We start from the raw sequence: 25104 nt of genomic DNA, 5'->3' as shown, positions 1-25104 counted from the left end.
AAGTGCCCTTGTGTCCTGCTGGTGGAGGGATGCTTGCGGGGGTGGGGGTTGCATAGTTGCAATTACAAATAAGGGAGTGGGAAGAGGCAAAAATCAAGTGTTCCCACAGTATGCACATTACATAGGTTATCTGGTCATGGTAATTAGACCGGGGGGTGTGTGGGGGGAGCATTTGTCATTTGACTTCTTGTGTGCATGTGTAATGAGGTGAAACCACGGGCTTTCGTTTTAAATGTAACACTGCCAGCTTGGTGCACAGGATCATTTTGCTTTACTCGTATTCAACTCTATTCTATGCAATCATGTTGGACCTGGAACAGTTCCTTCTTTGCTGCAGCTATGTCTTACATAGAGTGCAGCTGTGTGGTGTACAGAATGTAGTTGCACATCTTGCATTATGTACTTACTGGCTGAGACTTCCAAGCATTTTGCTCTGGCTTCCTGTTAATTAAATGACAAATCTAGGGATTCTACAATAGAAGTCAGTGGTAGAAGGTTAGAAACCAAACTTTTGATTCTGTTTTAAAATGTTTCTGTTTTACATTAAATATTTTTAAAGCAGCTTTTTACAGGACCTGAAGAACACCACAGTCTTGAACTCCGCTCTTTGCTCCAATAATACCTCAATATCAGGATCTCCTGCGTGAAAGCTTTGGCCCAACATTGATTAGTAGTTGTTATTTAGTGTGGTTTTAGCAGGCAGTGCAACAGTATCTACTGCTTGAAAACTTTGACCCAGAGCCGGTTTGTAGTTGAGATGCAGTGGGGCCAGGAGGGCCAGGCCTGCACTGTAGTTTCAGGCTGACAGTGCTGCATGTCTGAAATAAAGGAAGTAGGACAGGTACCAGCAGGGGAGTTGCCAGAAGAAACAGGAAGGTGTGAGGAATAATCAATGTTGCCAGTGCAAAGCTTGGCATATCAAAGGATTGAAAATAAAATGTAAAGGTAGCATAAGATTCTTTAGTATTTTATTTTGTTTATATATGTGTTTTTTTAAAGCTCTAGGATTTAGTCTGTTACCAGCTGGAGGTGTGTGTCTGGCCTAACTGAAAGTGAGGAACTGTTTAAATCTTCAGATTGAGTCAGGAAGAACTCGAGAGCTGATGAGAGAACTTCTGCCTCCTCCGGCACTTTGTTGTTTTAAATACTTTTCATGGTTTTTGGAGCTTGTTTCTAGAAACCTGAATGTGGTGAGAGCTTCAGGGATTTGATTCTTTCATGGGAGCGAAGATTTCAGCTGAATATTTTCCTAAGATAATTAACTCAGGTTTTCATGAGATGTGAACCAAGTTTGTAATGAAAGTGCATATATATCCCCTGTTGCAGTCTTCTGATTGCTCACCATTCTCAGCCAAACCCTTTTGTTTGCAAGTGCAGAAGGAGTACAGATTATTTTCTGTGGGCTGAATTCTTCTGATGCCTGCTTTGGATGTAGTAGTGACTTGGAAAGGTCATGCCATGTTTTCCTAGCAAAGACATGTGAGCCCTGGGCTTCTGTGGTGCCTGCTGTCAAGCATTTCCAGTGCCTTGGCCTTAACAGTGCTGCTGGAACCCTTTTGGTATGGAGTTTAAAAAATACACTATTGATTTGGTGTTTTTCCTTGTCATTTCAGAAGGTGCTGCTCTTCTGAGCAGATGCAAGTGTTCTCAGAGATCTGTGGCTGAGCTTAGTGAGTGTAACCATTCTGCAGCTAATACAAAGTTCAGTCCCTCCATTCTTCACTTGGGTATGCCTTCTGTTCTGCAGCTCTTTGATGAAGTGAAAGATTCAGCTAATGGTCATGCCTTCTGGGTTTTGAGGCTCTGCTGGTCTCCTAAGCATACTGTGCATGCCTCATGTGGGTGGCAAGCAAAGGGTGTTTACAGTAACCTATTCTGTGAATGGTGCCCTTAAAGCTGCAGATAACTTGATAAGAGGGGAAAAAAGAACTTGAAACAAAAGAAGCTAAATGAATGGTTTGATTCTTTAATATCTACCTACAAAATCTCTCTTTTTTCCCTCCCCACATCTTCTTTAAGTATCTTAAGTGGGCCTACAAGAAAGATGGTGAGAGACTTTTTAGGGAGTCAGGTGATGATAGGACTAGGGGGAATGGAACAAAACTAGAAATGGGGAGATTCACATTGGATGTTAGGAAGTTCTTCCCCATGAGGGTGGTGAGAGACTGGCACAGGTTGCCCAGGGAGGTGGTGGAAGCTTCATCCCTGGAGGTTTTTAAGGCCAGGCTGGATGTGGCTGTGATGTGTACCTGCTGTAGTGTGAGGTGTCCCTGCCCATGGCAGGGGGGTTGGAACTGGCTGATCCTTGAGGTCCCTTCCAGCCCTAACAATTCTATGATTCTGTGTCTCAACTTACAATTGGTTGTTAATGAACTTTGTGCTTCCCTGCAAGATTTAAGTTCCATCTTTCTGCTTTCTTGTCTCTTAAGAAGCAGAAAGAGGTAGAAACCCCCAAAGCAGAGCTCTGTGTTCCTGTGTTTGATTTGTAGGCTGCTTTTGCAGTCTGTGTAGCTGCTCTCATGTGAGTTTTCTGGTGTTTTCCTTTGTGTTCATGTTGTGCCTTTTCTTTGCCCTGGAGATTTTTCTTCTCCCATAAATGCCTGTGCTTTCCAGCTTGTGGCCTCTTTGCTGTGGCAAACTGCATGCTCTTTACAGCAGTTTGTGCACCTTTCTTTGCTGATTGTAGGTGCTTTTTATGTTCATGTAATTGCTGCATCTGTGAAATAGTTTTGATACAGATGTGTAGACCCTCCCTTGCTCTTGCTTTCCTTGTGTAATGCCACTCCATGTGACCTGTGCTTCTGTGCAGTGACTTGCTTGTCCTTACTTTGATGGTTGGCAGTAACAAGTCTCTTCTGACTCAGGAATTCCTTCATCAGCTATTTATTTTTCATTAGTTCTGTTCATCACAGAACAGAGTCTCTTAATATGAGGAAGTTTCTTTGTATCACTGTTCTTCCAGTACTGGGTTTGACACTCTTTGCTCTCTGTGCCCCCCTCCCTTCCCCTCTTCTGGCTTCATTACCAGGAAAGTGTCACAGGATAATTTATTTTCCATAAGGTACTTCACAGTTTCTTTCCCTTCTTCCTCCTCCTGCATATGGAATGCATTGTCTATAGCTAACATTCTAGCAGCAGCTATTCTTCAGCTCATCTTCTACTTCAGTAGTACCCTTGGCTGTCATACAGAATGAGCTGCTTGTTTCAGTCTTGCAGCATAATTCCCTGCAACTTCTAGGCTGAGGGATTTACAGGTTGCAGCCACCCAGCCACATCGCGCTGTGTGTGCACTTCTGCTTTCCTGTGCCCTCTTCAGTGTCAGCTCCATTGTGAGTCTGTAGCCAAGCTGTGTTCTGACAACTTCCAGGGGTCTGGGGGATGGATGGATGGGAGACTGGCTAGGATTGCCTGAAAAGGAGAAATGATTGTGATAAGAGGAGATTGAAGGTGCTGGGAAAAGTCATAGTCGTGGCGGTGTGTAACTAGAGATTTTGTTGCCCCTGTCCCTGGGTACCTTCACAAAGATGCAAAGGAACTGGCCCAACAACTCTTAGAGTACTCAGCTCCTGGAAGTTTGGTTTTCTGCTACCACCTGTGTAGGTGAAGTGCTGTCATGTGCTCCCAGAGTCATCTTGACTCTGGGTTCTACTTTCAGCTTGATGTAACTTGCTGACTGAGGAGTGGTGTAGTGGTATAGGAGTAGATAATGTCCCCTGAGTGAAGGATTGGTTCCTGCTTTTTTGGGTAACAGCATGATGTACTCTGTGTGTGTGCTGCCTGCTTTTTGATGAGAGGTGAGCCTCACTGCATCCTTTGGCCCTTTCTGCTTTAGCAAAGGAGGTGATTGGTGGTAGTCAATTGGTCTCATGCTGCTTTGAATGATGCAAACGTTGGTGGGAAAGTGATAATGACAAAAATTGTCAGAACTGTCTTCATCATATGTGATGATTGATTCAAATCTTTATTACTCTGATTAGGTGTTTTATTTGCATTGTGGAGTTGGTGGTTGGTTGTTCTTTTGTTTAAAGTAATCTCTCTTTCTGACTGCTGCTTTAGGAAGATTTGCTTGAGTTGTGTGCCTTTCTGTCCCCCCAAGAAACAAATAACTCTTGTCTGTCTTTTAGCAAACTGAAGAAGCTGAGTGAAGACAGTTTAACTAAGCAGCCTGAAGAGGTTTTTGATGTTCTGGAGAAACTTGGAGAAGGGTAAGTGCAGATAATTCCCAAGGGAGGGGATCAGAGGGAAACTATAACATGGATTGGAATATTAAGTTACGGAGGCAGCAGCTTCCGGTGTCCTAAGCAGTGCTTCTCTAGTCAAGTGTTAATAGTAAAGCAAATCCCTCAGTAGGCTTCCATGCTTCCCCAGAGGCATGGTGGAATTCAAGACTGTGCCTGGTGAATTTGGTGGCAGTCTGTGATGGGAGTGGCACTTTTGGCAGATAAGGGAGGAGCAGCTGATATCATCTCCCTGGACTTGCACAGAGCGTTAGCAGTGCCCCACATGACATCTGTGTCTCTCAAATGGAGAGAGATGAATTCTAGGGATGGGCCACTTGGTGCATAAGGAATTGGCTGTGAGTTGTGATCAACAGCTTGATGTCCAAGTGGAGACCAGTGATGAGTGGTGTTCCTCAGGGGCTGGTATTGGGACTGGCACTGCTTAACCTCTTTGTCAGTGGCATGGATGGTAGCATTGAGGCACCCTCAGCAGGTCTGCTGGTAACACCAAGTTGTGTGATGTGGGAAGGGATGCCATCCAGAGGGACCTTGACAGGCTTGAGAGGTGGGCCTGTGCAAACCTCATGAAGTTTAACAAGACCAAGGGCAAGCTTCTGCACATGGGTTGGGACAGCCCCAAGCACACATGGGTGATGAGTGGATTGAGTAGCCCTGCAGAGAAGGACCTGGGGGTATTGGTGCATGAAAAATTGAGTATCATCCAGCAGTGTGCACTCATTAGCCCAGAAAGAATTGCATCCTGGGCTGCCTCAGGAGAAGCATGGCCAGCAGGTCAAGGGAGGTGATTCTCTCCCTCTCTTTCACTCTCATAGTACCTCGTCTGGAGTGTGCGTTCAGCTCTGGGGCCCTCAGAATAAGGAGGACATCAACCTGCTCAGGCAGGTCCTGAGGAGTGCCATATTGATGATCAGAGCAGTGGAACACCTCTGCTCTCAGGACAGGCTAAGAGAATTGGAGTTGATCAGCCTGGAGAAGAGAATGCTTTGGGAGACCTTGTAGTGTTCTCCTGGTACCTAAAGGGAATGTGCATCCCTGGAACTGTGCAAGGCCAGACTGGATGGTGCTTTGAGCAACCTGATCTAGTGGAAGGTGTCCCTGCCCATGGCAAGGGGGTTGGAACTAGATGATCTTTAAGGTCCCTTCCAACCAAAACCTATTCTATGATATGATGTTTATGTATTTTTGATGTCCCTTGTTCATTAAGGCAGCAAAGGTGCTTGCACCTATGCTGAGGTTAGATACACTACAACTTGAGGCACATCTTTCCTGAGGTTCTGATGGAACTGATGTTTTCTTAGGCTGAAAAGCCTCTAAAGCTTCTGCACAAACACAGCTTTTGTGACTTCTGGAAGTTTCTGGGTAATGGAAATGAGCAGCAGCTTATCTTGTTTTAAAAAAATAGAATAATCAAATTCCCTTTTGTTTGTAGGTCTTATGGCAGTGTGTTTAAAGCAATACACAAAGAATCTGGTCAAGTTGTGGCAATTAAACAGGTCCCTGTGGAATCAGATCTTCAGGAAATCATTAAGGAAATCTCTATAATGCAGCAGTGTGACAGGTGGGTATGACAGTTCTGCTGCCTTTCTGAGAGTCTCTCTGGAAATGCATTTGTGCTTCTGCATACAGCTGAAATATGCTGCTGCAGACTTCTGTGTGGAAAATGAAGGCAGTCTCTTTGACAGTTTACCATTTTGTGGAGCTTCTCCAAGAGGAGTGTGGGCAGCAGGGTAAGAGAAGGGATTCTGCCTCTTTACTCTGCTCTTCTGAGACCCCCACCTCCCATCCTGCTTCCAGTTCTGGTGTCCCCACCATAAGAAGGACACAGAGCTGCTGGAGTGAGTCCAGAGGAGGCCACAAAGATGATCCAAGGGCTGGAGCACCTCTGTTATGAGTTCAAGCTGAGGGAGTTGGGGTTGTTCAGCCTGGAGAAGACTGCAGGGGGGACCTTAGAGCTGCCTTTCAATAGCTGAAGGGATCCTGCAGGAAGGCTGCAGAGAGACTTTTCCTGAGGGTGTCCGGAGACAGGCCAAGGGGGAATGGTTTGAGGCTGAGGCAGAGCAGGGTTAGACTGGAGCTGAGGAAGAAGTTCTTCAGTGTGAGGGTGCTGAGACCCTAGAACAGGCTGCCCAGGGAGGTTGTGGCTGCCTCCTTCCAGGGAGTGTTGAAGGCCAAGTTGGATGAGGCCTTGATCAGCTGAGTCTAGCTGAGGGGTGTCCCTGCCCATGGTAGGGGTGGTTGGATGAGATGATCTCTGAGATCCCCTCCAACCTGAACTATGATAGGATAACAGCAGCTGTTGAAAGAGCAAGTACTTGCTTCTGCTTTGAATTGTCCTTGTGTGCTTCACTTCACTTGCCCTGGCAAGCCCAAAGTTAATATTTCCTGTCAATGTCTTGGGCCTTGTGAATTCTGAGTAACCTATTCCATATTTAAAGATCACTGAAAGCTTTTGGGGGTTTGTGTGTGTGTATATATATATATATAGAGAGAGAGAGAGAGAGTAATGCCTTCAGAATTTTATTAAGCAGTCAGACTTTATTCTGCCAAAGCACTGGGTAGGTTAATTGCAATTGTGGAATGGATTTGCTGACCCTTGCTCTTCAGCTGTGTTAGTGTGTGTCAAAATGAGCACTTGGGATTCATTTGTATGGAGCATTTCTTTTTCTTACTGATAATTCATCCACTTACGAATGTATTTATTTTTTCCCATCTAGTCCCTATGTTGTCAAGTACTATGGCAGCTATTTTAAGAACACAGACCTGTGGATTGTTATGGAGTACTGTGGGGCTGGCTCTGTTTCAGACATAATCAGACTCCGTAACAAAACGGTGAGTTGGGGTTTTTTTCACTCAAAAAGTGTGTAACACTGATTAAAATTCAGCTGTGAATTGAGACTAGAAGCCAGCATAAATGTCAGAATTCCAAGGCAAGGTCTTGGCTGCTGCTGAGGGGCCTGTCTGTGCCGTGGTTCCTCAGGAAACAAGCTTGTTGAGTTGTTCTCGCTGTCTCTTTGTCCCTTGCTCCGTGGAATGGTCACCAGCAGAAGCAAATGCATTTTGAAATAGGAAGATGCTAGAAGCTTACTGAAAATCACTGCTTTGTACAGGCAAAATGTGTGTGGCTTCCTCCCCCTCCTCCCTTTCACCTTGCAGTCTGTCAGCAAGCCCTGGTTTGGAGACAGGCATAGAACTGCCTTGCTCCCCCTCACTAAGCAGGGAATTCCAATCAGATGTAGCTGCTTAAATGAATGTTGAACAGGTCAGTCCTCATTTGGTGCTCTGTACACACCTTGCATCACAGAACGCTCACTGAGTCTTACTCCTGTTACACTGAAGGGTGGAAGCTTAACTTTGTTGTCTCCCTCAGTGCTCTTTTCTCTCTAAGAACCCTATCATTGTTTGCCTTGGAGAGCTAGAAGCATCAGCTGAATTGTTAGGCTTTTCAGCTCTGGCCTCCACCGGTAGAATCTCCAGTTCCTCAGCATTTCTTTTGTAGTATCCTGAGCCTGGGCACAGTGATCCAGATGTGGCTTTACAAGTACTAATAAAAAGGAACATGTACTTGACCTGACTTGTTGCTCGTGCTTTGCTGGTGAAGACCAGCACATGCTGAGGCTTCCCTGCTGTGAGAGTGTTTTACTGACTCATGTTCAGCTTGTCTGCTGGAGCCGCCCCAGAACCTGTCCTGCAGCAGTGCTATCTGCCCCATTGATCCTCAGCCCACACCGTTCATGGCCTGGGGCTCTTCCCTCCTAGGTGTGAGACTGCCTTTGTGGAACTCCCAAGTTCGTTGTCAACCTAATTCCTGCAACTTGTTGAGGTCCTTCTGAGTGGCATCCCTGCTTTTTAGGGTATTGATGGCTTTCCCTTTGTGTCATGACACCCACAAATGTGATGGGGGTGAGCTCTCACTCACTGTTCAGGTTGCTGCTGCTGCTGGAAGTACTTAGCCTGGTATCAAGCCCTGGGGATGGCTTAGGGCTTACTTACAGAGACGGCTGCAGGTCAAATTTTGAATCACTGTTGAGCCTGCAACTCCAGCCAGTTACTCTTTAACATCTCCATAATTCCCCAGATTTGGCTGGAAAGATATTATTGGAGTCTTTGTAGATCAAATGAAGTTACATCCTCAGCTCTCTCTTCATCCTCATAGGAAAGTGGCCAGGTTAATTTGGTGTGATTGCCTTCTAGGTGACTCGTGCTAACTGATTCAAATCACTCTCTAACTCTTTGTGTGTCTAGGAGTTAGCTTCTGTGAGGATTTGCTCAGTCATGTCCTGGAGACTGAGGGTAAGGCCAATGGCATCCTGGCCTGTATCAGGAATAGCGTGGCTAGCAGGAGCAGGGAAGTCATTCTGCCCCTGTACTCAGCACTGGGTAGGCCACACCTTGAGTTCTGTGTCCAGTTCTGGGCCCCTCAGTTTAGGAAAGATGTTGAGTTGCTGGAAGGTGTCCAGAGAAGGGCAACAAAGCTGGGGAGGGCTTTGGAGCCCAAGTCCTATGAGGAGAGGCTGAGAGAGTTGGGGTTGTTTAGCCTGGAGAGGAGGAGGCTCAGGGGAGACCTTATTGCTGTCTACAACTACCTGAAGGGAGGTTGTAGACAGGTGGGGGTTGGTCTTTTCTCCCAGGCAACCAGCACCAGAACAAGAGGACACAGTCTCAAGCTGCACCAGGGGAGGTTTAGGTTGGATGTTAGGAAGCAGTTCTTCACAGAAAGTGATTGGCCTTTGGAATGGGCTGCCCAGGGAGGTGGTGGAGTCACCGTCACTGGAGGTGTTTAGGAAGAGACTGGATGGGGTGCTTGGTGCCATGGTTTAGTTGCTCAGATGGTGTTGGGTGATAGGTTGGACTTGATGATCTCAAAGGTCTTTTCCAACCTGGTTAATTCTATTCTATTCTATTCTGTTCTAAGCTGGCCAGCTTGCACTTCCTCAGGAATTTGATAAGCTGTTAAGAAGTAGCCTTGGGTTGGCACTAGCCAGCATTGTGGCACCTTTGGACGTGGCCCATCTGCTCCTGTGGACTTGTGTTTGTCCAAGGCACTGGAATAATGCCTAACTCATTCCAGTCTGCTACTGGGCAAAGACAGCTGGGGGCCAGAGGAAACCTCCTGAAGACTGATGCAAAAAGGAGATACTTTGACAAATGATGCACAAATTTCCAATAGGTTGACTAGTTAGGAGCAGGCCAACTTATCTTTTCTTTCTTTCTATTTTTTTCCTCATATAGACCAATAAACCTCTTCTTGTCCAGTTTCAAACCCACCCCAGCCTTGGCATTCCTCCTTCTGCTCCTTAGTATCCAGGCAGTGCTTCTTTATTTGTCTTTATTAATCTGGTACAGCTCTTTATATGCCTTGGGTTTTGTACTTTAGCTCAGTCAGGAGTTCCTGGTTCGCTGAAGAAGGCTTCCTGCTTTGCTTGCTTGCTGTCTTGCATGTCAAGAAGGATTCCCTTCATACTTGAAGGAGGTTGCCCTTTGTGCTCAACCAGCTCTTCAAGGTTCCATTGCCCTTTAGGGCAGCATGCCTGAGGATCCCACTTACTAGTTCCTTTAACAAGCTGAGGTTTGCTACCTGGAAATCTGGTTCTGCGACTTGGATTTGTCACTTCCCTCCACTATTTGACCACCACCATCTCAGTAGTTGCTTGCCAAGCCTGTCTCTTCCATCCCTGGCAAGTTCTTACTCTGCTCATGAGTGGCTGATCTAATGGAGCACTTCCTGTAGTAGTCCTGTATAGGACCTGCAGTCAAAATTTGTGCTGCTCACTTCAGAATCGGTATTTATTTTTTTTGTACCTGCTGTGTTGTCCTTTCAGCAGGTCCTGAGGTCACTGACCTGCTAACCACCCCACCTCACCCTGCAAACAGCAGCCTGTGATGGGAGGCTGCTTCTGGTGCTGTGGATGCCATTATCTGCTTCACCTTTCTAACTGGGTGGTTTGCAGCAGATGCCATGGTGGCATCCACCTTTTGGGGCTCCCCTTCCGATTTTGACCTATAAACTCTGGTCTGTACCCTGCCTGCCTTACCTTGTCTCAAAAGGAGGGAGAAAGATCCCTCTGGAACCCTGCCCAACGTGTGCTTCCCTGTTCTGTCTTCCTCCACTTGCCTGAAGGCTTTGGTTTCTGTTCTCTGGTGAACCTAGTAGAAAGCTCTTCTCACTAGGTTAGCAAGCCTGTTGGCAAAGATGGCTTTGTCAGGTAGATCCTGTTTCTCCCCAGTAGTCCTCATTGCTCTGAGGATCCTGTGTTCATAAAAGCATGCATGCTTTGCTGCTGGTAGCAGCCCTGCTGGAGGATGATAATCTGCAGGTGCATCTGCTTCTGCTTGAGGCTTTCCCTAGGATTGGCAGGATCAAGACTGCCACACTGACCCTTGTCCATTCAATGCAGATTATTCAAGGTGTCCCTCGGTTGCTGATGGTGTGACCAGGTGTGTAGTTTGGGAGCCAAGTGATCTATCTGTAAAGAGTGATGTGCATGATGGTGAAGTTGTCACACAGTGACATCTCAGATGCCTCCTGTTTGAAGGGTGTGTGTTTATGTTGTTTTAACTGATCCATGGAGGATCCTGACCTGATCCACAGAGCTTTGTCAGAAAAGGACTTTGAAAACCAAACTAATTGAATTGTTGCTGGTCCCAGCTGTGTGTGGACATGCCAGCTGCCTCTTGTTGTCAGTCGTGGTGAAATTTGGCTTTCCTGTGATCCCTGTACTCAGCAGCTGAAGAAGCTCTGCTCAGTGGCTGGTTAGCCAGTTTAGTACTTCATAGATGTATGGCAGGCTGGATCTTGGTAGTGAAGAATAAGGTCTAAGGAGTCCCAACTTCCCTACTCTAATCAATTCCTGATCTCCCTAAGGATGCTTATTAGTGCTTGCTAATGCTGAGGATGTGACCGGGGGAGATGCCCAAGATTGCCTGAAAGAGTTTTCCATACAAGCCACAAGATATGTTTTAGATAATTCTGGCTTGCTGCTAGGCTATAATAATTCTCAAGGTCCAAGGAGGAGACTCTGCTTTGTTAGTACTGTCCAGAATTATCCAGCATAAAAATGCTACTTTAAGATGAAGAGAAGGTGGGGGGCTGTTGCATTCTAGATTCGTGTGTGACTGGGATTACATAGTCACAAACCCAGAACTGAAAAATTGTCACTGCTGGGCAGCACCTGCTGCTCCCAGCATAAGAGGGATGTGGAGCTGCTGGAGTGGGTCCAGAGGAGGGCCATGAAGATGATCAGAGGACTGGAGAACCTCCTCTATAGGCACAGGCTGAGAGAGTTGGGACTGTCCAGCCTGGAGAAGAGAAGGCTCCAGGGAGACCTTAGAGCAGCCCTCCAGTACCTGAAGGGGGCTACAAGAAAGCCAGGAAGGGACTTTTTGCAAGGGCTTGTAATGATAGGACAAGATTGAATGGATTGAAGCTTGAGGAGGACAGATTTAGACTGGAGATTAGGAAGAAGTTCTTTCCAGTGAGGGTGGTGAGACACTGGAACAGGTTGCCCAGGGAGGTTGTGGATGCGTCGCCTGGAGGTGTTGAAGGCCAGGTTGGATGAGTCCTTGAGCAACCTGGGCTGCTGGGAGGTGTCCCTGCCCATGGCAGGGGTGTTGAAACTAGATGATCTTTAAGGCCCTTTCCAACCTAAATCATTCTGTGAAGAGGCACTGCTGTGTTTATTGAATATATTTTCTGTGTGGCTGTAGATGCAGCACGACTTGGGCTCTGTAAGAAGAATGGGACACTTTCTGCCTCACTTCCTTTGTATGATCCTGTGCCTAACTTGTTGCACTTGAGTAAAACTGCTGATTCTCCTATGGCAATGAGTTCTTATTTCCTGCATTAGCATTGTACTGCCTTGTCCCCTTAGCAATAAAATAGGAAGAAAAAAGGGCTGATGTCCACTAGATTGAGACAGTTAGAGTCTTAGACCAAGCCATGTCACTGGACGTCAGTTAGGTGTCAGGGTTTGGTACCTCCCTTGAGACACAAGCTGTCATTTTCTTTGAAGAGCACTGTCTTCACACAGAGCATGCAGATAAGCTGGGAAAAAAGTCTGAAATTTAATTGCTTTTAAAGTGAAGCCAAATTGAAGTGGCTGTAGAAGAGTCTCACTGAAATTTCTATCAGTCAGTGGAAACCAGAGTCTGATGGTGGCCTCAGGCTAGAGATGCAACCACAACAGTGCTCTGAAGGTTTCTGCCTTAATTCATGTTACACTTCAAATGTTCCAAGCTGGAAGGCTATCATAACCATCCTCTCCACTGCTCATTTGCTCATCTCTCCTCATCTTAGCCTCTGTTAGTCCAGCCTTGTCCTCACACAGATGAGGACTACAAGAGGTATGTAGTTGTGGTTGATCATGTTTGAGCTTCATAGCTTCTAGTGGAAGAATGGTTATAGCGTGGTGCCTTTATTTGCCATGAGAGTGGACTTCCCCAGAGTGCTTGACCTAATCACCCTGTTTAGATGCAGTAATCTGATACTTCCTGGAAGCAGCAGGCTTAATATGCATGTATTACTTAGTGTAAAAAGAGCAGCTGGGAATGGACTTAGGCAGTTACAGCAATTCAGCTGACCCAGGCCCCTTCGGAGGGGCCCTGGGGAAGGAGAATGACTGAGCAGAAAACCTGTAGCTGAGTTGTCCCAACAGCTGCATGAATTGGATAACGTGTGCTGGAGTGTACAAAGGCACCCTTAAGTCTCTGTTGTGCATGGCATCCATAGCCAGTTAGATGTAAAGATGTGATTAGCTGGGCTTCTAAAAGATGTGGAACACCTGAATGTGCTGCAAGCCTCTTGCTCCAAATTTCCTTTTCAAAGACTAGTTTCATGGCTAGTGTTTTTATGTGGGCTGTAGAGTTGTTCACCTTTATCATTCATTTCAATGTATAACTTGCATGTGGTTTGGATGATGAAGGATTTTAAGCTGCCTCATTGCTGGCTCATATTCAGAAGGGAGTACAAAACTATCAAAGGGACACAGCATACAGAATCAGAACTAGCCCAAGATACCAAGCAGAGAAATGTTCCACAAGATTTCAAAGGAGCATTTTGACCCAACTGGAAATCAGAAGCAAAGTAGAAAGGTGATGACTGTGAAGTTATACTGAAGTGCAAGGTATAGAATGTGCTATGCTGGTAGAAGAATGCTGCTGTGTGTTTGACAGCTAAGAATAAAAGAAACCTGTTTTAACAGGGAACAAGGTAATTGTGTGGTTTGATCAGGAATAGTGTGGTGTAAGAGCCAGGAATCTAGACTGCAGCATACTTCTAGTATTAAAATACTGAATAGTTTTGTTTCTTTTGCTTGTTGTCTGTGGTAGTTATCACTGGCATTATTTGTATGTCCATGTCAAACTGCTATAAGAACTGGAGAGTACTGGATGTTAAGCAGATGACCAGTAGTGTGCTATGACAAGGCACTGACTGGGGGCTGATTCTGCACTTGGCTGTGTCCTTTGTGAGCTGCAAGTCACTAGCAGAGACACAGGCACTGCACTACCTGTGTGGTGCCTTTTAACCATCCTCATGGTGAGAGCCTGTGATTTAGGATAGTGAAGGGAAGAGGCATAATTAGAGAGTATTTTGCTGTAGATTTAGAGTTGATTGTGGGTTTGCAAGATTTTGTGGATCAGTTTTTCTACCCTTTGCTCTGTTGTTTCTTCCATCAATTGCTAGGCTTAAAAAGTGCTTCTGCATCAGGCTTTACATTTGCTTCTGAGCCAGCTAGTCTGTGATGTAAAGGAGAATTATGTATTGTGTTTTGTTGTGTTCTAAACCCTCCAACACACTGAAGAGAAATCTCTGCAGAGCCTTCTGAATGCAATTTCTCCTAATACTTGTTTTGAGATGAAAGCAGGCAGTAAGCTGCATGCCTGTTTGTCATGGCAAAGGATTGGGTCTGGGGCCATGTTCAGGATTAACTGCATGGAAATCTCTGGAGATTGAGGACTTTGGATTGTTTCTGAACTGGGGTGGATTTGGCAAAGCTGTGGCAGAAAGTGTTACACACTCAGCGTGTCACAAACCACGTAACACTTGTTAGTAGTCAGAGCTTAGATTGCCTGTAGTGTGAGTCTTCAGATAATCACAATTTTAGTGTATCTCCCCTCAAAATTATTGGCTCACATAAGGAGAATTGTCTCTTTCTCCAGGTATCCTTCCAAGCAGGCTGGAATAGGGAAGGGGTTCTGTTTGATAAATAATTAAAACTGGTTATTAGTAACTCAAGGGCAGATGCTTTTTCTGCAGAGTCACTGGAGTGATGCTGAGTAGGTTTTTTATTTCTCATAGGCTTGTGGTGGTGGTGGTGGGGTTTTTGGAGGGAGGTGCAGATGTGCACCAAGGCTTTCAAGGCTTAAACTGGAAGGGGTTTCTGTGTAGGACTGGAAAAGCAGAGAAAGAGAGGAAAATGCAAGCCCATGTTGCAGCCAAGTTAGGCTATTCATCTTCACTCTGCAGTTTCTTGCAGTTCTAGGGGTGTGTCAAATTCATTTGCTTAGTTCTTATATTAAAGCATCAATGACTGTAGTTAAACAGCATTTCAGCTGCATGAATAGTTTCTTTGTGTTTCTTTGAGCAGTTGGATCACATGGAATGAATTGTGTGGGGTTTTTGTTTTGCTTTTTATGCTAGAGTAAATGATGTAAATCTGAGAAGTGTTCCCAGGGAGTCTGGCACCTGCAAAAGGTTCACTCTTTCTCTGGTAACACTTGTATCTGTTCCTATTGCATTGATCTAAAGCAATGAAGATAAGTAACTGTGCTGATGGCTTGCTCAGTGGTCCATGTATTTTATTAAACAGATAAGTGGTTTGAAGCTGAGGGACAGCAGGGTTAGACTGGGTCTTAGGAAGAAGTTCTTCAGTACAAGGGTGGTGAGGCTCTGGAACAGGTTGGCCATGCAGGCTGTAGGTGCTGCCTCCCTGGAGGTGTTCAAGGCCAGGTTGGACGAGGCCTTGAGCAACCTGAGCTAGTGAAAGGTGTCCCTGGCCATGGCAGGGGGTTGGAACTGGGTGATCTTTAAGCTCCCATTCAACCCAAACCATTCTATGGATCTGTGAATTTGGCTGTAAGAATCAAGTTAGCAGATTAGAGGTTTGAAGTGTAAATGCTATTAGGTATACTCCTGTATCAAAGTAACTAAGGTATACTGTTTGTATATACTGTTTCATTATGAAGTGGTCATGTTTGACAGAGTTAAAACACATCAACTCTACCTGTGTGCCTGAAAATGGTTTTCTGTTTTCTTGCAGCTAACAGAAGACGAAATTGCAACCATTCTGAAATCTACTCTTAAAGGACTTGAATACTTGCACTTTATGAGGAAAATACATAGAGATATAAAGGCTGGAAACATCCTTCTTAACACTGAGGGACATGCAAAATTAGCTGATTTTGGTGTGGCTGGCCAGTTAACAGTAAGTACCCACGGAAAGATAATTTAAACACCCTTTGGTTCTCCTAACCATCTTCTTTTGTCTTTCTCCTACCTTGAATCTTGTGTCTGAGGAGTGACTAGTGGTAGAGCTAACATTCTTTATCATGATGAGTATATAATACATTGGAAGGCTCTTTAGTTTTTAGTTGTTTTTATAACCCAGTGTACTTCAAGTGCCTGATGATCCATCTTTAGACTTTTGTTTGGGGTTTATGATCATAGTCTTCTCTGTGGCCTCTGTAGGCTGATGGGCAGAATCTATTTGGGCTGCTACCATTCTTTGGGGGAGTCATTTGAACTTTTAAATATAGAATTGATAGCAAAAGAACCTGAAAATAAAGCAGGTCTGTTTTAATTGTGTAACTAATATGATTGCAGGATACCATGGCAAAACGAAACACTGTTATAGGAACACCCTTCTGGATGGCTCCTGAAGTGATACAAGAGATTGGCTACAACTGCGTGGCAGACATCTGGTCCCTTGGTATCACCTCCATAGAAATGGCTGAAGGGAAGCCTCCATATGCTGATATTCATCCAATGAGGGTAAGTTTGTGTGGTACTCTTTTCTTGTTTGTTTGCACTGGGGGGAAAAAACCCCACACCAAACAAATTCCCTCCCCCACACCAGCAAACAACCCACAAGCAAAAAAGCAACCCCCCAAAGACACCAACACTATCACCCAAACCAACCCCCTGCACCCTAACATGTCAAAAAAACAATCCTGGAAGCAGAGCAGATTTTGGTTGGACGTCAGGAGGAAGCTCTTTAACCATGAGGGTGGTGGAGCACTGCAACAGGTTGCCCAGGGAGGTAGTTGGGGCCCCATCCCTGGAGATATTCAAGGTCAGGCTCAACAGGGCTCTGAGCAAGCTGATGTAGTGGAGGATGTCCCTGCTGACTGCAGGGGGTTGGACTAGATGACCTTTGGAGGTCCCTTCCAACCCAAACCATTCTGTGATTCTGTGTTTATGCACAAAGTTCTTATGACTAAGGATTTTTGCTGCTGTTGTGCTTCCTATTTACTGCACTTTGCCTCTGTTTAACACAACTGTAAGATTTCAGAATGCTTTTATCTCCACTTAGGAGTGGTAAAGCAATAAGTGTTTAGTTAACTAGAAACATTATAATGCCTATTCCATACTGTACCTGCACTTGGAGAGTTCCATAACAAAGAGGCTATTCTCCTTTGAAAGGGAGTTTTGAAGCCAAGATGACCTGAAGAAGGATTGAGTGAACACTGTGAATATTAATAACCCTTGGGAGTTTTTAATTTGTTAGTGATTGGAACACCTCTGCTATGAGGACAGGCTGAGGAAGCTGGGGTTGTTCAGCCTGGAGAGAACTCTGAGGGGAGCCTCAGCCTTCCAATACCCGAAGGACTCCTACAGGAAGGCTGCAGAGGGACTTGTCCTGAGGGTGTCTAGAGACAGGCCAAGGGGGAATGGTTTGAAGCTGAGGGAGAGCAGGGTCAGACTGGAGCTGAGGAAGAAGTTCTTCAGTATTAGGGTGGTGAAACTCTGGGACAGGCTACCCAGGGAGGTTGTGGCTGCCTTCTCCCTGAGGGTGTTGAAGGCCAGGCTTGAGCATTTGAGAGGTGTCCCTTGCCCATGGTGTGGAGGTTGGAGGAGATGATTCCTGAGGTACTTTCTGGCCTGAGCCATTCTGGGATTCTGTTAATTAGTTTACTTTTCCAAAACTGAATTACCTGGAGAAGTTAATGGAGAGCAGTGTTTACAGAGGTAGAACTGTTGCCACTGTTAGTCATGCTTGTATTCTTTCCAGTGGGCTGTGGAAGAGCTCCACTGATTGCACTGAGCAGCAATAAGTAGCCCTTCTCCAGCTGTTCATTTTGAAAGCCCCTTTGATGTTCTGAAGCCACTTGATATTGCTCAAAGAGATTAATTGTTGTTTCATCTTTGATCTGTTGCAAAAGTGGTGTGAATACTTGATTATTTAATTGGATTTTCTTTTGTTGATGTCTTGGGTTAGGATCTTAGTGTAAGGAAGGACTGTAAGGAAGTCACCACTGCCTTGATGGGTTTGTGGCTGTGATGCAATCAGCCTGCCAGGTTGCCCCATATTTATGTTTCAGCCATCATCCCCTGTGCCACAGAGGCTTTGCCCACTTGGCCTTTTTGCTTGCAGCACACATTTCACATTCATAGATAACCTGTGCTGTAGTGTCCCTGGTTAAGTCCAGCCCTTGACCCCAAGCCCATCCCTTCCTCGATGGCCCGAAGCATCGTGGGCCCACTGAGCTAGAAATGATTCATTCTTATGTTGCCAATCCAGATCTACCTGAGGCACTCTAATCTTAGCAGCTTGATCTACCTGCTGGGTGTTGTGATGTTCTTCAGTGGCTCAGCTCTTGGGTACCTGGGCATCTGCATGACATACTTTGATCACCGAGTTCCCTGCTTGAGCAGCAGTATTTTGCCACAGTTCAGCTGCCCAGATGGGTTTACCTCTGTGCTGCCAGTTGTTTGCCTTCCATTGCTGTAGCCCCCACAAAGCATTTGCCACCGGTCTGGAAACTGGGGAAGAAACACAAAAAGCCTGGAAGAGGAAACTTTCCAAGCACTAGAACATATCACAAGTCAACCCTGGCCAACCCCTTTCCTGCCATACAGGGAGCATGCTGTAGAAGGTAGGATCCAGCTTGCTCTGTGCTACTCTGTTAGGGGGTCCCCCATGCCTTGTTGCTCCTCCTGGGGCCACTCAGCTTAAACCAGTGCAGTGGGGTTCTCATGTTTGTTTGTTTGTGGGTGCTTTTTGGAGCAGGGATGTTTCCTGCAGTTTTGGGGCAGCACACAGCTCAATTAGAGCTAGTAAGTGTTTTGCAATTAGAAACACTTTACAGTCTTGGAAGCACAGCTTAGGAATTTTCCTGCATCATGTGTTTGGGGGCTTTTTTTATTCCCCCCTCCTTCTTTTCCTGTGTGATTAGATATTTTAAAGTTACTGTTCCAACCAAAAATACTCAGGCAAAAGCTGAGAACAAAAGTGGTATCTCTGAAGCTTGTTGTTGATGAGAGTTTAACTTAAGATGAAATAACAGTTGGAAATATTTTGAAGAACTGTTGATGACAAATTAAAGAATTTGATCCTGCTGAGGATTTTGGTTGTGGCCAGTTTTGGGCCCCTCAGTTCAAGAAGGACCTCGGGGAACTGCTTGCAAGAGTCGAGCACAGAGCCAGAAAGCTGCTGAAGGCAGTGGAACATCTCCCTGCTGAGCACAGGCTGAGGCAGCTTGGAGCAGAGGAGCCTGAGGGCTGCCCTCATTGCTGGTGATAAAGATGTGCAGGGCAGTGTGGAGAGGACAGAGCCAGGCTCTGCCCAGGGATGTCCAGTGACAGGACAAGGGGCAAGGGGTGCGAGCTGGAGCAGAGGAGGTGCCATGGAAACATGAGGAGACTTTTTTTACTGTGATGGAGCCCTGGAGCAGGCTGCCCAGAGAGGTTGTGGAGTCTCCTTCTCTGGAATGCCTGGGTGTGTTCCAGTGTGCCTGCTCTGGCAGGGGGGTTGAACTGGGTGATCTTTTGAGGTCCCTTCCAGCCCTAAACCGTCTGTGATGCTGCATGATTCCGAGTTCATTTTGCCATCATTCCATGTGCTAGCTGTTGAAAGGTGAAGACTGTGTTATCAGAGAGGGTTTTTATATGCTTGACAATAGGTGCTTGTAAATCAGAGGTCATTGAGTTTGAAAGCTTGTGAGTCTGTTTAATTCTTGTAATCAAATGAGTCCTATCAAAGGCCAAAGTAATTCAACACAACAATCGTGGCTTGCGTAGAACATGTGTTCTTGTTAATAAATTAGGTTATGCTTTTTAAGAACTTGTATGCACTTGGTGATCTTGTATATTTGATACCTACAGTTTTCCTTAATTTTTATTAGTGAGTTGTTACAGTGGTTAACAAGAAATACACAGATTTAAGCTGCACTAGTTTTCCCAGTGTCATTCGATACAGCTTCACAGGGCTCTCGGACATATGCAGATGCTTTCCTACTTTGTTTTAGCTGTGACACAGAATTGATACAGGCAGGCATGAAAGCTTGGGCAAATTTTCATTGCTTTTTCTAGATGTTGCTGGAGTTCTGTGGTATTTATGTAAGGCACAGTTTTGTTCCTTGGGAATGCATGTTGAAATTGCCATGTGAGCTGTTTTGCTGTAGGCTGGTTGGCACTGCCACAAAGGTAATGCACTGCCAGTAGGCCATTTCCTTGTCAACTGCATTTACAGCTTAATAGAAATATTACATGACTTCTTTAAACAAGTGTTTTGGCAGAGAGGAAACAGCAGATTCCATGCAAACAAGCATAGCTTCCTCTGCTTAACCACACTGAGCTACTCCAAAGAATTGTGCTGGTTTCAGCTGGGAAAGAATGAGAAGTGGGGGGGTGCAAAGTGGAATGTCATGGAGGGAAAACCCAGCAGGATTCTTCTCTTTGAGTATGACTTTGTTAGCACATTGGACTGCACACGTGTCAGCAGTGGATGCAAAACCTGAGTTTCAGCAGAACCTGCAGTTGTCATACTTGGTTTGAGGCTCAAAGGTCAAGACCATTTGCCAGCCCAGTAAATGTAATGCCGTATTCACGTCAGGGTTATGGAATGCCTCGCGTACTCGGCGTCAGAAGCCGTTTGTGCTCTTGCTGATGATGAAAAGTGAAGCTTTCTTTGGTGAAGACTCAAGAGAAAATACAGAAGTGTTTTCAAGTAGATTTAAAGGAGGACAAAGTACTCTAAAAGGTGGTGATACAGCCACTGGAAGCAGCGTGGAATTTGCTGATAAATCAGAAAATCGTGCCAACCCATCTAGCAGGGCTGAAAGCACGCTGATTGCAGGAGGCTGTGAAGGAACTGGGGTTAATGTGGCTCACACTGTTTGCATCTGCCTTTGATTGCTCTGCTGGGATGAGCAATTACCAAGTTGCAGGGGAGCTAATTAAAGGGGACTTCGCCATGGTTCTAGAGCAAGGGTCAGCTGCAGCGATGTGTTTAATAGCTGTGTTCTCATGTCCCCCATTGACTGCAACATGTGTGCTGTGCTGTAGTGACAGAAGTATTTGTGTCCCACCGCTGTCTGGATTTAATCCAAGCCATTAACTGCTTTCTGCAGTCTCTCCTTTTCAGGCCTTATTTATCTGTATTATTTCTGGCTTTCTAATTTTCTTATTGTTTCATTGCAATAATTGGGTAATGCCTGTGCCTGGGGGGTGGAAGGAGCTGGTGGTAGATGCTTTTTCAACACGTCCCTGTATTGGCCCTTGTTTCTTTCTGGTGAGGTTTGTTGGAAATAGACATGTGGGTATCACATGTTCTGCAGTGAATTAGAGGAAGCCAATTTGAACTGCTTCCATTTGCCTTAAGTCCAATCATGATATTTATTTTTCCATGGCACTTACCCAGATTATCTATGCCTCCTGCTTAGCCTGTGTCATTTCCACTCCGCACTAATCTGTTTGTAATAACCTTTTACTCCTGATGGGTCTTAGAACAATCTCCCATTTGCCAGGTTTTTTAATTCTCAGCATACTGCATTAAAACTGGAGACTGAAGTGAGAATGATTGCTTTTTCAAGCTGTAACACCCAAAGGAAGATGTCACGTTGAGCATCGCTGTCTGATCGAGACACCCCAGTATTTCAGTCACTGAGAAAGCAGTTTCCTCTCTGCCTTTTGTGCCAGAAGTTGAGGAAAGGGATAAAGACAAACAGCTTCTGGAGACCTCAGATGTCGTTGTGGGGAGTCGCTTGGGTTTCTTCTCTCCAGCAGATGGAATCCTCTCCTTGGTTTCTGTTTTCTGTGCCAGCTCACCTATCTTATCTCGGCGTTGCTGCTCTTCATTCAGAGCAGGCTTATAAAAGTATACTACATAGCTTCTGCTTATCTGGAGAAAAGAGGTTAACTTCTGAAAGGCCTTCCCTTTTTAAGAGCCCTCTGAGGCACTCCTTGTTAATGTCTCACTTGAGATGTTGCTGTTTCTAGACGGAGCAAACTAATATTTACAGGGATTTAAAATAGGTGGCTTGTGATGGCACATTATTGTTTGTTTTGCTACCTGTTGAGTATCATGTGCACAGCAGGGAGCTGTGATATGACTCACTGATTCCTCAGAAAGGGCCTAACTCTCTGATATTTCTGTTGTGCAGTCTGTGTTATGGTAGCTTCCTTAGAAGAAAATCCCCTCTGTGCTTTGTAGACGGTGTATCACAGTCATCATTTTAAAAGAGTTAAATCTTAAGGCTTGTCACAAAGCATGGGAGGTGCACTTTGGGACCTGCTTTAATGGCTGTGGTGGGGTTGGCTCAGTGGTTGGACTTGATGGTCTTAGAGCTCTTTTCCAACCAAAACAATGAGATGATTCACTTCTGTGATTCTATGAACTCATGCAGTTCTTGGAGTGGTAGAGATGCATGTAGTTACAGGAACAACAACATAGTGACTTCTCCCTTCCTCTGGTCTTATCTTGCTGTTCTTGGAAGAATCTGACTTCTCAGGAGCATGTTCTAGTGTGTGCTGTCTCACAGTGTCATAGCCATTCCACATGCATAAATCATAACTGTATCTGATATATAGAAAAGTGTGTATAATACATGTTTACAGTGGAGACCTGAGACACTTGGTGTGATATGGTTGAGGCCGTAGTCTGGAACTGGAGAAGCATGTCTTGCTGTAGGCTTCCCAAAAAGCTGCTGCAAGATTTTTGGGCCTCTGTAAGCTTTAAATGGATTTCCTCCCCTCCCCCCCATTTGATGTAAAGTGGTCTAAATGCAGACTGTGGCTGTGAGGAGTGAGACAGGAGCACATCCAGGTAGATTTCGAAAGTCTCTGAAGGAGACTCCACAACCTCTCTGGGCAGCCTGCTCCACGGTTCTGTCACCCTCATAGTGAAAAAGCTTTTCCTTCTGTTGAGATGGAATTTCCTCTGGTTGAGTTTACATCTGGTGCCCCTTTTCCTATCACTGAAAAGAGCCTGGCTCCATCCTCCTGACAGCCACCCTTCAGATATTCCTAGACATTGATCGGTTTCCCTCTCAGCCTTCTCTGCTGCAGACTAAACAGCCCCAGGTCTCAGCCTTTCCTCCTAAGAGAGATGCTCCGGTCCCTTAAACATCCTCCTAGCCCTCCACTGGACTCTCTCCAGTAGATTCCTGTCCCTCTTAAACTGGGGAGCCCAGAACTGGATACAGTATTCCAAATGTGGTCTCACCAGGGCAGAGTAGAGGTGGAGGAGAACCTCCTTTCACTTGCTGGACACGCTCTTCTTAATGCACCCCAGTACACCATTGGCCTTATTTGCCAGCAGTGCACATTGCTAACCCATGGAGAACAACTTCTCAGGCAGGACTCCAAGGCTCTTCCCTGTCGAGCTACTCTCCCTAACCTGTACTGGTGCATGGGGCTGTTCCTTCCCAGGTGCAGGACTCTGCACTTACCCTTGTTAAACTCCACTGGGTTCATCTTTGCCCAATACACAAACCTAATGAAGTTCAGCAAAGATCAGTGTGGACCTCTTTACCTGGATGCTTCTAGTGTGGTAAGTTCTTGCTGAGGTGTAATTCCTAAGACCCTGCTTAAAGCTTGACTTCTTTCAACAAGGCTTCTGGAACTGAGAGGATAAATGTTGGACAAATGAAGTAATTGCCTGCCTTTGAACTTGCACATCTGTACTAGTCCTTTGTTTTTGGTGAGCAAATACCTGATGTGCACTCCTAAACGAGAGATTTACATAAACTTTGCTAGAACCTTGAGTTTTAGGTATCAGTTCTCCTGATCTCCTGCTGGGAGTTAAAATGCCACAGTTGGTGCTTGCTGTAATTGCAGTGAGAGTTGGACTTAGCTGTTTATTTTGTCAGCATTCTTTCATGGGTGCATAAAAGCAGATTTTTTTCTCTGGGTTGCTCTATGTAACTGAAGGAAATAAGTTTGAGTTTTATGGAATACATTTAAGGCAACTTAACTATTGCAGCTGTGTCATTTTTACTAGGTGAGAAGAGCCACTTCTTAGGCACTTGGCAGTTGTGTCAGTTTGATGTTAGTTTTGACTGTGGTTGACTTTCTAGCAGAGGGCTGAATGTAAATGAGTTGCAGGCTGTGATCCCGTGGAAAAACTGCTGTCAAGGTTGGACTTGTGGCTCATGGGCAAAGTGCTCTTAGAGCTGCAGAGATCCTCCTCCGTAGTTTGCTGTCTGTTGTTGGGTTTGTTTTTAATTTCAAGGTGTGTGTGGTTCTGCAAACTTTTAGTTCTGAATTCTGGGTTTTAGTTAAAATGAGCTCAGTGTGTGTGTGTAGGATGATCTAAGGAAGGTTCAGGTGCTTTCCTAGGCTGCTGCTCTTTATCCATGCAGATACAGAACCTTTTAATGTAACTTCCTTTGTTAGCATTTCATGTCTGAAGGATTCATGGAGGAAGCAAATTTCAAAAGGAATTAACTTGCTTACTTGTTGCCAGACCTTTTGGACTCACTGTAGAGGACACAGTGGGGAGTTTTCTGTGTAAATAAATAGGTCAGCCCAGGCAAGTAGCCCTGGGGTATAGTTTAGTTTGTTGTGATACAGAAATAGAGTTTCTTCCCATTTCTCAGTGTGCTTAGCATAGAATTTCAGTGACAGTTCCTATGTACCAAGCACAGCTTACCCCAGAAAGATAAAATGGAGTGAAAAACACCCAGTGGGATGTCCTCAGAGAGAGGTGTGTGGTTACAAAATACAGGAAATAAAGCCTGTGACAATGACTTTATTTTCTTAAACTGCAATCAGTAATTCAGTGCTGGAATTTACCAGATTGAGTGACATGTGTCATGCCTCCTGCAGTGATGTGTGGCATGGCAGCATCCCGTTCCCAAGACTTGACAGCTTGCTGTGCAGAGGGGTAGCAGGCTTAACATCAGCCCAGTTCATCTGCAGAGCTTTTTTGTCGTGCTGTTGTACAAGCAAGGCAGGGAAAAGACCATTTGTCCTCTGGCAAAACTTAGAGTGGATTAAAGTATTCTCTCTAATACTGCAAAGAACTTTTTGAAGGGGTTTTTGCTGCAGTGCTTTGTCAAGTGTCTTGTCCTGGTTTGAGGCCAGGCAGATCCTCTCTTGCCCCTGAAAGGGGCAAAAAAATGACATCACACAAATGGATTGCAAAAGTGATGGAAAGTTGAAATGGGAAGCAGTAAGTGTTTCACAGAAGCTACAAAGCATAGTGGCAAAAGAATCCCAAAGCACACAGAGTCCCATATAGCATACCCAAGAGCCTCCCAACACTTCCCATCTCCCCACCTGAGGGTATACCCAAACCCCCCAGGGCTCTTTCTTCCCCCACACTGCTAGGCAAGTCTCAGGCTGGCCAGGGCTGAGACTGCTTCCTCCCTGCTCCTCCTGGCATTGGGCCTGGCCAGGCCTAAGAGGCCTTGAGACACTCCCCCA

At 45.4% G+C, this 25104-nt stretch overlaps 1 protein-coding gene across 1 annotated transcript in view; it reads left to right on the top strand.

Annotated features, from left to right (window-relative positions):
• Positions 1-25104, top strand: part of STK3 (serine/threonine kinase 3) — an 83832-nt gene that overhangs the window by 628 nt on the left and 58100 nt on the right. The window contains exons 2-6 of the mRNA XM_009898169.2: positions 4125-4205; positions 5671-5799; positions 6956-7070; positions 15497-15661; positions 16060-16227. Of these exons, the coding sequence (XP_009896471.1) occupies positions 4125-4205; positions 5671-5799; positions 6956-7070; positions 15497-15661; positions 16060-16227 (658 nt within the window). The remainder of the gene's footprint in view (positions 1-4124; positions 4206-5670; positions 5800-6955; positions 7071-15496; positions 15662-16059; positions 16228-25104) is intronic.

The sequence above is a fragment of the Dryobates pubescens genome, chromosome 14 (assembly GCF_014839835.1).
Source record: "Dryobates pubescens isolate bDryPub1 chromosome 14, bDryPub1.pri, whole genome shotgun sequence".
In the NCBI taxonomy this organism is placed as follows: domain Eukaryota; kingdom Metazoa; phylum Chordata; class Aves; order Piciformes; family Picidae; genus Dryobates; species Dryobates pubescens.
Note: the sequence above shows the minus strand (reverse complement) of the source record. Positions and strands in the feature narration are given on the sequence as shown.